The sequence below is a fragment of the Canis lupus genome, chromosome 22 (genome assembly GCF_003254725.2).
Source record: "Canis lupus dingo isolate Sandy chromosome 22, ASM325472v2, whole genome shotgun sequence".
In the NCBI taxonomy this organism is placed as follows: domain Eukaryota; kingdom Metazoa; phylum Chordata; class Mammalia; order Carnivora; family Canidae; genus Canis; species Canis lupus.
The window spans coordinates 30,620,177-30,632,459 of NC_064264.1; the positions used below are offsets into that span (position 1 = coordinate 30,620,177).

General features: G+C 42.7%; 1 protein-coding gene and 1 long non-coding RNA gene across 15 annotated transcripts in view; one reads left to right on the plus strand and one right to left on the minus strand.

The window, feature by feature from the left end:
• LOC112655798 (uncharacterized) overlaps nt 1–2,420 on the minus strand; it is a 145,375-nt gene extending 142,955 nt beyond the window's left edge. For 5 of the 14 annotated variants that reach the window (XR_007404860.1, XR_003134127.3, XR_007404849.1 and 2 more), the window contains exon 1: nt 1,730–2,414. This is a non-coding gene — a long non-coding RNA (uncharacterized LOC112655798). Of the gene's footprint in view, nt 1–78; nt 201–1,605 lie in introns of all 14 variants that reach the window. The other 9 variants (XR_007404859.1, XR_007404852.1, XR_007404858.1 and 6 more) reach the window with 7 other exon arrangements.
• Nucleotides 2,421–2,462: 42 nt separating this feature from the next.
• On the plus strand, nt 2,463–11,591 carry CLN5 (CLN5 intracellular trafficking protein). Its single transcript, XM_025441296.3, has 4 exons — nt 2,463–2,675; nt 4,366–4,531; nt 5,439–5,664; nt 8,464–11,591. Exons 1-4 carry the CDS (start codon nt 2,527–2,529, stop codon nt 8,973–8,975), a joined length of 1,053 nt encoding a protein of 350 aa, XP_025297081.1. The 5' UTR covers nt 2,463–2,526; the 3' UTR covers nt 8,976–11,591.
• The last annotated feature ends 692 nt before the right edge of the window (nt 11,592–12,283 follow it).

Consider the following 12,283-nt stretch of genomic DNA (forward strand, 5'->3'; position numbering starts at 1 on the left):
AGCCACTGGATCCTGCAGGGGCAGTGATGTGGGAGCTATGAGGATTTGAAGGCAAGAAAGGAAACTCAGGGTAGTCACCTGTATACTGGGGTCCCTGGTGTCATATCTTCTTCACTGACTTCTACCCTACTCCAAAACTTGCAGGCCCACAATTCCAGGAACTGGACAAGGCTGGTTTGAGTCAAATGTCCCTTGACTTTCTGAGAAGGCATCATTAGGATTACAAAGCATATGATCATAATTTAGCCTCCTGTTAGTAAACTTTGTATTTGATTAAAAGATACATTAATATTCTAAACATTCTCTCTTCCTTGTATTTTTGGTTTTTCAAAACTTCTATCCGTGGAATAGATCTCTCTATGGGAGAGATTCTAAGTACATATATATCCCATTATTAGTAAAAAGAAAAAAGTGAAGAACATTCTGAAGGGCAAGAAAGATGCAAAGAAAAAAAAAAGTGGATTCCTTTTTAAACTAGTAATTCTGGAAACAGATTGGCTTGCGGTTGCTCTGTGAAATTAACTGGGTCCACCTCTTAATTTCAGATGGCAGTGAAGATGAAAATTTAAATTTCACCTACATTCTACCCTACCCCAGAATCCTATAACTTTATTTTTCCCTTTGTGTGAGGAGATGCCATACAATTCCACTGGTGGGCAACAGTTCAGTGGTTGATAAACATGATTTTATCAGGCCACAGTAAAGTTCTGAGTGTTCTTAAGCTAACTGAACGAGGACCCAAGAGAAACCAATTGGATTAAAATTCAATCTATTTTTTGATGATGGATCTTCAAGATTTAAAAACCAAGAGCTAGAGAGAAGGCAGTATAATGAGGGATCAGGCAACAATAGTCTATAAGCATCTTTAGCCTGGGGTGCTTGGGATCGTGGCCAAAAGGAACAGAAGGCAGAACCAGAGCAGAGCAGATGGGGGCTACTGAGAGGCCAAGTTAGGGCTAATGAGGATCCGCTCTCTCACTATTAGAGCTCCCTGCACACGGAATGAAGAGACTGCAGTACCAAGAGAGGAGATCCCCACCCCAGTGCATGGTCAACATGAGGCGCGGTTTGTAGTTCTGGGATGTCCTGAGTAGGATGGGAAGCTCCACTGTGGCCGTCGAGCATATGGTCCCATTATTTGTAAATTGTTACTTTGGAGAGCTGTTTCAGGGTTAAGCCAGGTATGAGTATGTGCCCACCAGGAATCCTGTGGGTACCCTTCAAATTGAGCATTACATTTTAGCTGTCATGGCTAGAATGTGCCGTCCCTCCCTACCCCCTCTTGTGTGGATCCTTGGAGAGGTCGGTTTAGCCTTGGCGATTCTGAACTGGCCATGGTATGGAGAGCTGGGATCGCAACCACCTCACCACTTAGCCAAGAGGGCGTTAAAATGGTGCTCTGCCTGAACCTGCACGGAATTCCTCAACCCGGCGCAGAAAGTGGGCACAGGTGGGGGCGGGAGGGAGAGCCAATTCCCATCAGCCCTCAGAAGGCCTGGTGGGCCTGAGGCAGCCAATGCGGCCCCCTCCCCCACCCCCTCGCATGGTCCAGCGCTCACCTACGGCCACCACAGCCACCTCACTAACTAATCGCTATATGCTTACACATACTACGACGGTTCACAAGTGCTGCGGATGAAGTGAAGGCAAGTACAACTCGGAACGCTTTTAATGAACTGTTTATGGACGTATTTCTGACTAAAAGTACGGCAAGCCATGAACATCTCACCAGAAGCAGGGCGGTTGACCCCAATGCTTTCCTGAGGTGGATGAAGGGTCAAGGAAGGGTGACGTAGAATCTTCTCCCGCCATGACGTGGCAGGTTCCAACAAGGAAGAACATCCGGGTGCAAGGGGCGGCCTGGATCAAATAGCGTTCAGAGCAGTACCGCGGGCTCTCTGCTGCGTTGGCCATCGGCTTGGTCGGGTGAGGCCCGGTCATGCCCCCATTACCGTCTTTCTTCCTCACTGCACCACCTCAAACAGTCTTTCCCTCAAATGTTTCCTGTCACCTAGTCTGGACCCTGCGAGGCGGGGTGAAGAGTTCCGTGCTGCGCTAGAGATTCCAAAAGAGGGGCCCAAAGCTGGATTTTTTGTTGGTGGTGGTTTGGTTTCGGCGTGGGTGGTGGCTGTGGAGCGGGGGTCGGGAAACAGCTCTACCGCGGCGGTGATCCTTCAACCGAGGCGCGGGGCCAGGAGAACTCCGCACTCGGAGTCCGTTTCAAAAAAATAAAAAAGGAGGCCCCGAGGCCCGGTTGGAGTGGTCCGCGGAGGCTTCCCGCTCGGCAGTCTGAGAGCCGCCGCCGTGCGGGCCGCTGCGCACCGCAGGGCCCCTCCGCTCCGTCCCGCTCAGGAGGGCGCGCGGCCCCGGCACCGGCCGCGGAAAGGGCGGGACCCGCCGCACCAGAGGCGCGAGGCGCGGGCCCGGGGTTGGCGCAGCGCGGGGGCGTGGCTCTGCGCATGCTCAGCTCGCGGGTCCTCCGCGTCGCCGGGCTCGGGAGGCGCCGGAAGCACCGGGAGCCGCCGCATGGCGCAGGCGGGGAGCGCCGACCCCGGGGTCGGGGGCCATTGGGCCGCGGGGCCTCGGTGCGCGCCTTGGCGCTGGGCCCTGGCGCTGCTGTGGCTGGCGACGGCCGCGGGCGGCCCCTCCCGGCGCCAGTGGCCCGTGCCCTACAAGTGAGTGCGCGCGCGCGGGCGGGCGGGGCGGGCTGGGCCGGCGGAGGACCGCGCTGAGGGCGCCCGCGCTCCGCCCTGCGGCCTTTCTTCCCCTCAGGACCCTCGCGCCGGTGTCTAGGTGACCGAGGCTCAGGACAGCCCCGAACCCTGGAAGAAACGGGGAGTAATGTCATTTGATTGAGTGACTCAGATTCAAGTAACCGACGGTCAGAAAAGTCGGAGGAGACTTTGAATGTGGCGTTTATTACTGACATCGTGCGTGTCGTTAGTTACCGCGAGCACATACCCGGTGGCACAGTTTACAGCATGACAGACTCGCCGGGGTTTTCTGGGACTCTTCTGGTTTTAGCCCTAAAAGTCACGCGTCCTGGGGATCCCCCGCCCCCTTTGACGCGGGCCCAGCGGGAAGGTTGGTGACCTCGTTTCTTCCTCCCTCCCCCCCGGCCCCCCCCCCCCCCCGTTTCCAGTCTGGGTGTAGGATGTGGTCATAGGAGAACAGAGGGGGCACCTGGTGGCTCAGCGGTTGGGCGTCTGCCTCCGGCTCAGGGCGTGATCCTGGGGTCCTGGGATGAGTCCCGCATCCGGCTCCCTGCATGGAGCCTGCTTCTCCCTTTGCCTGTGTCTCTTCCTCTTTCTCTGTGTCTCATGACTAAATAAATTAAATCTTTTTTTTTTTTTTTTAATGAGGTTTGTTTTGTAGCAAATTCTGTCTTACCAGATCTGCTACTTAGGCTTGCTCTGGGGCACATTCCTCACCAGTTAGAGTGCAGGGGTTGTGGTTCGTGCTGCATCAGTGCAAAATGACAGTGCCTCCCTCCCTCTCCCACCTCAAAGCCTGAATTCCTTATTTAGAGTCTTATTTACTTACCTATTATAATACTTCATGTTTTCTCTACTTTGTGTCCTGACCTTCAGAATAAGCCAGGTCTTCATCTCTTTCTTTGCCCTCCTTATCCTCATCCATTCCACGTCAAGTAGAAGTGATTTCTCCCATAGGACTCTATTTCTTTAGCACTTACCACACTACACTTCATTTCTTGTTTAATGTATTCCCAGCCCCCACGCAAATGTTCTTGAGGAAGGGAACATCATTTTATTTTTATTTTCCTCCTTCTTTAAGTAGTGTCCTACACATAGTAGAGCTTTAATAAATATTGGCTGAAGGGTCATTGGTTAATTTCATTATTTAAAATTTATTTTAAAGATTTCATTGGCTTCATTAAACGATTCATGAATTGGTCCACATCGCATCTAGCAAATAGAAGGGCACTCCTGTTGGTTAATTCTTAAGAAAATAGAAATGTGTTCTATTTAATAATCTTAACATACGGATTGTTTAGGAAATTAAATATCACTTGAAAAATACTCTTATTGAGTAAATGTTTGTCTACTAAATAAGATCTGATCTATCAGAATTTTAAGATATGGCCTCTGTCTTTAAGATTTTCACAATGGGAGCAGGGAACAGGGAAGCATGCATTTATCAAAGTGCTTTTAATGTATCATTTGCTGTTAAAGACATCATTGGAGTTCACAGGATTACAAAATGTTTAAATACTATTGGGCTAAACTTTGAAGGTTTTCTCTGAAAATGTTATTGACTGTGATAATAAAATCTGGATTCTAAAATGTGCAAGAAGAACCAAACTCCTATTAGAATCTAAGTTAGTGCTTTCTTTTTCTTTATTAGGCGCTTTTCCTTCCGTCCAGAACCAGATCCTTATTGTCAAGCTAAATACACATTCTGTCCAACTGGCTCACCTATCCCAGTTATGAAAGGTGATGATGTCATTGAAGTCTTCCGGTTACAAACCCCAGTATGGGAATTTAAATATGGGAACCTCCTGGGACACTTGGTAAGGCTGCGGTTTTGATCTTATAACTTTGGTTAATTAAATGACTTATTAAGTGGAGTTGAGGAAATAATCACTGTTCTAAGGGCTGATTTGAGAACATGTTTAATTGGTGTTCTTGGCATATTTAAAATGGGTAGTCAATGGGGTACCTGGGTGACTCGGTTGGTTAAGCATCTGACTCCTAGTTTTGGCTCAGGTCATGATCTCAGAGTCGTGAGATCCAGCCTGTCATCAGCTCCATGCTGGGATCAGAGTCTGCTTGAGAGTCCATCTCCTTCCCCCTCTGCCCTGCACCCTCCTCAGGAGGGCATGTGCATGCACTTGCAAACTTACATACACACACTCTCTCTCAAATGAAATCTTTAAAATGAGTAGTCAAAAAAATACTACCATGTTTTGTAATCCTGACAATAACAAATGCAGTTGCTTTAATCCCTTTTAATATTCTGAATCCGTACCCAGCTCCTGAAAAGTAAGAAAGGAGGAGGCCCGGAGGAATGGGCAAGACAGGCAGGAAACACTTCACTTCCAGTCCGTGCTGTACGCACTCTTCCTGGGTTAGCTTACCATTTAAGCCTCTCATCACCCTGTGAAATATATAGACTTCCTGAGACTGTGGTATGGAACTTCTCAAACCCATTCTAAATTGTAAGGAAATTAAGAGCACATCCATATAGCAAACATCCTTACTATCTGAGATAAGCAGCAATGGTCAAAATCAGAGTGGATGAGGGCCTAGAATTTGAAGAACCCCAGAGTGGACACATGAATAGCAACATGGAAGTGGAATAGCTGAGCACTCGATCTACTTGATATACAGTTGTGGTGTATTACATTTTCTCCCATTTGGTTCCTGGGCCAGTGGTTACTTCACAGATGCTTTTGTACATGTATGATCTTTACACAGAAAATTATGCATGATGCCATTGGATTCAAGAGTACTTTAACTGGCAAGAACTACACAATGGAATGGTATGAACTTTTCCAACTTGGAAACTGTACATTTCCCCATCTCCGACCTGAAATGAATGCCCCTTTCTGGTGCAATCAAGGCGCTGCCTGTTTTTTTGAAGGGATTGATGATATCCACTGGAAGGAAAATGGGACGTTAGTACTGGTAGCAACCATATCAGGTAAGTTTCAAAAATATGGCAGTATTTGACAATTGTATCAGTATCCAAATGAAAAAAACTACTTTCATTGAGGCATTTCAGTCATGTTCTTCTGAAATGTTAGAAGTCAGTTTACAAAATGTACTTCTGGAAGCAATAGCTTTTGATCCAAACTATTGCTCATGCCAAGTGTCACCTGTAGATGATGAGTAGTATATCTCCTCTCTTTGATGGCAAAAAGTGAATAAAATAATAAAATGTTTTCTGCAATTAAATTGGAGTTGCTAAATAAAATAGTGGAAGAAAATCCACAAAATGCCTGATAAAACAATTGATTAAAGGTCCTGTTAACTGAATCTGGAAAAAGACTTTCAGTGATGATACCATGTTTTTGTTAAGGAATAATAATAGCTACCGCTCATGGAGACTTACTCTGGGCCCAGCAGAGGTTCCGAGTGCTTTATCTGTATCACATGATTTATCATCACGACCACCCTCTGAAATAGTTGTTGTTATCCCTCCCCCCATTTTACAGATGGGGAAACTGAAGCCCCAAGTGGTTAGTCACACAGCTGATAAGTAGGACTCCCAACACTGGCAGTGAAGCCCTCTTGACCATTTTCTTAACTGCTTCACTACATTGCTTCCCGAAACATACACAATCTTAAGGATTTAAGGCTCCTTGAGCAATTGAAATATTTTATCTCTTGAGATTTTCTGTTCTTTTGGATGTATTAAAAAGTTGCTGAAACCCTTGGAATTTTGCTTCATGTATTGCATTGTTGGGTAGTGATGAAAGGAGTTAACTTTTATCAGAAACTGGCACATGACCTTGGGTGACATTTTACTTTATTGACTCGTTACTTCATGTATAGAACGGGGATGAGGCTCCATTACATCCTAGAGATACGAGCTTACCCATATGATTTATAGAGTTCTGCGTTATGATTGTTGTTCTCCAAGAAAGTGGAAATATCTGGAATGAAAGCCCTGTTTGTGATAAGAATTCTGTAAATCACAGGACTTGAGGACGTTATGATGCTTTCCACTTGGGTAGCTCTTTACATAGCATTTTGGAGCATGTTATCGCACAGTTCAGTGAGGAGGATAAAACTCTTCTTCCTTTCATAAGCAAGGAATCAAGTGTCAACCAGGTAGCATCACTTACCAGTCTCTTCAAGTCTCAGATCCGGTTGTAGAACCAGGAATAGAAGAGTGACTTAAATGTCACCTGGGGATCTTCTAACTGTACACCATGCTGTTAGCTGATCTCCCTTCCTACTTTCTAATCCATGTGCCCCAAATCATCCCAACGGTATCAAAGTTTATTTTTCTTCTAACAGTGTTAGTACTCTCAGCATTAATACTCTTTATTTTTTCATTCAGGCCAGTTCTCATTTCTCCTTGTCCACCTATATCATTATCCGAAAATACTTTTCTGCCATCAGTGTACAATACAAACAAGTGATCCCTATTTTATGTAAAATAGTTTGTAATATGCTAGTACTTAAATCTTTCAAGTTACCAATCTGCTTTGTGATTAATCCTGTCCATTTTCTCACGTTACAGAGTAGTATTTTGAAGTATCCTTATCTCTTAATTATAGCAGTGATTTTTTAAAGTTGAAGAACACTAAAAACAGTGCCCCCAGTTCTAAGAAAACAGGCTTTATATTCAGAATTTTAATTCCATAAGATTGATAAAAGCAGCCTTTGTATAGGACATGAAGTATTAATTTCATGGACTCAAGTTGAAGCACTTGAGAAAGGTTCACACACGGTGACAAGGTGAAACGTTGGGACCAAGCTCTATTAGGTATTGTAAATGCCCCGATGAGGTTGTAGCCATGCAGCGTAGGGTATTTTGTTAACATTTGGAGAGATTCCTCTGGTATAAGATGATAGAGTGTGAGAGCCGTCAGAATCTGTATAGTCCACAAATGTGGCCAAAAGCATTTCCTGTTTAGTTGCTTCACCGGAAGAATTTGTATAGTTGGTGGAAAGGCTATAAGCAGAATCCGACAGCTGAAAGTATAGGGAGGAAAGGGAGGTAACAAATATTCAAGGTGGAGAGGGTAGAGTAAGTACTTCTCTTGTAACGTTAGCAGGCGAGCCCTCTAGAGGAGCTCTTCCCCTGGCTGCCATTCATAGTTTGCATACCGAACTTTGTGACAGAAAAGCTCTGCATCCTCCTTCCACCATTCTTAACACTGCCTTTGCTCCATTCACTTTTACCTCTTACATAATTTTTCCCTTATTTTCTTTCTTTTGCTTCTGAATCCAAGATTTGTTGAGTGGGGTAAAGAAAGAGGGCTTCTGCATGTGTGTAACTTTGCTTTTCTTTTCTTTTTTTTTTTTTTTTTAAAAGATTTTATTCATGAGAGACACACACAGAGAGAGAGAGAGAGGCAGAGACACAGGCAGAGGGAGAAGCAGGCTCCCATTAGGGAGCCTGACATAGGACTTGATTCCAGGACTCCAGGATCACGCCCTGGGCAGAAGGCGGCACTAAACCGCCGAGCCACCCAGGCTGCCACTTTTGATTATAGCTTAAATGATTATAGAATTGGTATGTAGGACTGTATATACCTACGATATCTAACGTTTACAATTCAGAAATACCTTGTGCCTTGAAAAGTAGAATGGCTGAGCTTGGATTCCTATTGTGAGGTGCAGGATTGGAACTATTATAAATAACTAGATAAATAATAATAAAAACTATTATTTATTCATGGTCTTAATCAGGTTAGAACATTTTACGTGAAACTAATATGATTTGCTTTGGTGTTCACATAGGTAATTTTTTTTTTTTTTAACCTAGGAAACACATTTAACCAAATGGCAAAGTGGGTAAAGCGGGACAATGAAACAGGAATTTATTACGAGACGTGGACTGTTCAAGCCAGCCCAACAAAGGGGGCTGAGACATGGTTTGAATCCTATGATTGTTCTAAATTCGTGTTAAGGACATACAAGAAGTTGGCTGAACTTGGAGCAGAGTTCAAGAAGATAGAAACCAACTATACAAGAATATTTCTTTACAGTGGAGAACCTACCTACTTGGGAAATGAAACCTCTATTTTTGGGCCGACAGGAAATAAGACTCTTGCTTTAGCCATAAAAAGATTTTATTACCCCTTCAAACCACATTTATCAACTAAAGAATTTCTGCTCAGTATCTTGCAAATTTTTGATGCAGTGATTATACACAGAGAGTTTTATTTGTTTTATAATTTTGAATATTGGTTTTTACCTATGAAATTTCCTTTTATTAAAATAACATATGAAGAAATCCCTTTACCTAAAAGAAATGAAACACTTTCTGGTCTATAACATTTTAATTCCATTGCTCTTTTTTTCCTTCTGTCACCAGCATATATATTTTTCAGGGGGTGATTTTACATTTGTGGATTTCTTAGGCCTTTCTGCCTTGGAGCAGAAATGCACCTGGGCAGAATTGCTGCATATCATCTCAGGACTTTTTTGGAGAGAAGCTGAAACTCTTACTGCATTGGCCAAAGTGAGTACATTGTACATTAGGTAATCTTGATTTCAAACTCCAAGCCTTTGTTAGTATGAATTACAGTTCATATCAGATATATAGGATCTTTGGACCCCTTATTTTTAAATTGTGGATATGGTATGCCAAGATTTTTTTAAAATACCCCCAGTGACATTTTCACGGCAGGAGCTACTTTTTCGTGGCACGGTAGTTATGGTTTTCATTTAAGCACTTTTTGGTGGTTTAGACTGATGTCACAGCTTTTGTAACTTTCGGGACCAGATCTAGCAGTTTGATTTTGTTCTATTCACTTAAAGACTAATTTGGACACCATAGCTGTAGCAATGGTGCTTCTAAATGAGGTAAAAAGTGTTCAATAGTACAAGTTTCTAGCTAGCATTTGAGAATTATAGCTAGTAACTGGCATTTTGTGATTTAGATGGCTCATAAGGCATTTCTGAACCTTAGTGTCCGTATGTCTAAGATGATTCATCTGTCAGGACTGTTGTAAAGATTGAAGCCATGTGTGTATTTTTCAAGGGAAAGTTGCAGTAAATGGTAGCTATAATGATGAATCAAAGAACAAAGTGCCATCCTTGATCTGGCCTAATGTAGTTTACCAACCTTTCCTGGGTTTTATAGTAATAACCTAGACTTTGAGCTGACAGTTTGCTTCTGCAGTTCTTCAAACACCTAAGACACAGAAGTATGACTGCAGATACATCTGGGTGAATAGGCTTCAAGAGAAATTGAAGTTATTTTCTGGAAGCTGACATTTTCCCTAAACCTGTCAGATAGGGGACAGGTTTTTGTCAGGATCTCCAAGTAGCTGTTCTTCCACTTAGTCCCATCAAACAAGGTTTCAAGGTCCTTCAGATGTTTAATGATCAACCAAATACTGTCTATTCATGGAAAAAACACCAGTCAGTAAGATGATGGAGCAGAGACAATCTATAATATGTAAATTGTTACTCGGTTTCTACTAACATTGAGTGCCTCTTGAGAGGTTAGTACAATCTCACTGGATTCTCCTACAAAGCCTAAACTTGGGTATTATTTACCTGATCCAAATGAGTCAGTTGAGGCTTAGAAAGGTTAAGTGACTTTTTTTTTTTTTTTTTAAGATTTTTTTTATTCATTCATGAGAGACACACGCAGAGAGAGGCAGAGGCACAGGCAGAGGGAGGAGAAGCAGGCTCAAGGCAGGGAGCCTGATGCAGGAATCGATCCTGGGACTCCAGGATCACGCCCTGGGCCAAAGGCAGGCGCTAAACGGCTAAGCCACCCAGGGATCCCTTAAGTGACCTTTCCAAGGCGACCTAACTACTGGTAACAGAGCCACATTTTGAACCAGTTCTGTTGACTCCATGACATACACTATCAAGCAAGGTTTCATTGCTACTCAAAGTGTAGTCCTCAGACAGTGCCTGCATATGTTATCAGCACCAGAGGTTACTGGTCAAGTAAATATTCTGATAGGAAACATTCAGAAACTACTTTTAAAGCAATTTATTGGAGTAATTTTATGTTGAATCTAGTAATAAATGGCTTGTATTTTGTATGTTTCTGCTTTTATCTCATTTGTCTAGGAATTCATTTTTATTGTATTTTTCAAAACTATACATAGTACAAGAATCTGAAAATAAAAACCCAGCCCTTTACCACAGATAGCCTGGGAGGCACTGCATTATTCTGCTTACTGCACAGAGGCAAAGTCTTGCTCAGCTATATGAGGAGAACTCTGTTTCACTGCCTACCATTTAGCCTATGTACTCATGGTAATAGTGCCTAAATATTCATAATTAATTTTGCCTCTTAAACCTGCTAGTTGTCTTCAGAATGCCACAAACTTGGATTCTTGTGTTATCACCACCTAGTGGCTGAAGTGGGGCAATGCCAACTTTTAGTGGATATTTAGGAAAATTGATCTGGGAAAACAATTTTGGATTTTCTAGAACAGTGCTAGGGTAACAAGCAAAAACTCTTGTGCCACATTTGTGTTAACTCTAAAACACAGAACTTGGTTCTGTAGCGAAGACAGATGAGTACATCTGGATATGGAATTTGAATTTTAAAGCCAAGATTCTAAATAGTCATGTTAGAAAAAGCATTCAATATTTTTCAGTTCCTAAGAATATGAACAAATGAAGGAATTCTGTGAAAATAGGTAAATTCAGGTGACTATAGCACAGAGCATAAAATTCATATTAGTACTTAAGAATTTACCAAACTTGTCAACTGTACTTCCAAGATGAAGTAGGGCTTTTGGAGTAGACTTAGAATGAACATGCTTTCAAAATGGTAGATGAAAAACCAAATTATGGCCAGGTGGGAATTTGCCAATTAAATTTTGCTGTCCTTTGATCTACTATATAACTTAAACATGGTTCCTATTTTTCCTGTTAATTTGTTATGAATGAATAAAATTTCCTCTATTTTTAGAGAAACCATTTTGTTACTTTTGTTGAAATTTGACTTAGGGCTTTAGAGTAAATATATCCTCATTAATTCTGGCTCAGTATTAAGTACATATACCCACAAAGTATCATCAAATATATATATATTTTTTAAAGATTTTATTTATTTATTCATGAGAGACACAGAGTGAGAGGCAGAGACAAAGGCAGAGGGAGAAGCAGGCTCCATGCAGGAGCCCAATGCAGGACTCGATCCCAGTTCCCCCAGGATCACACCCTGGACTGAAGGTGGCACTAATTTAGCTGAGCCACCCGGGCTGCCCATCAAATGTTATTTTAATAGGTACCTACAGAAATATAGTCCAAATGTTAAAATACTAAACGTTAAATATTTGGAAGGCCTGATACTGGCTCCTTTGAAATCAGGGGGAAAAAAGTCTTAGGAAACTTCATCTAGGTTTATAATCTTGGTCTGGTGGTACTTAATGAATTTTTTGGTACTTCAGTTCCTTTAAGATTTTTTTTTTTAAATTGTTGGTATGTTACACAACAGTGTTCCAAAATCATATGCTTGCTTTTCCCCGTTCACAGCCAAAGGCAAATGGGCTGGCCAAAGTTTGTTTCCCCTTCATTGTCCAAGTAGCTTCCTGTGCTCTCAAATTTGCCTATCTACATTTTCCCTCCCCTACTTAAAACTATATCCTTTTACTGGACTGATTATT

Bases quoted from the DNA above. Each gene is read 5' to 3' on its own strand.
- CLN5 (XM_025441296.3), top strand. From the start codon at position 2,527: ATGGCGCAGGCGGGGAGCGCCGACCCCGGGGTCGGGGGCCATTGGGCC. The intron at 2,676-4,365 runs GTGAGTGCGCGC...TTTCTTTATTAG, and splicing joins CAGTGGCCCGTGCCCTACAA to GCGCTTTTCCTTCCGTCCAG. The intron at 4,532-5,438 runs GTAAGGCTGCGG...ATCTTTACACAG, and splicing joins GGAACCTCCTGGGACACTTG to AAAATTATGCATGATGCCAT.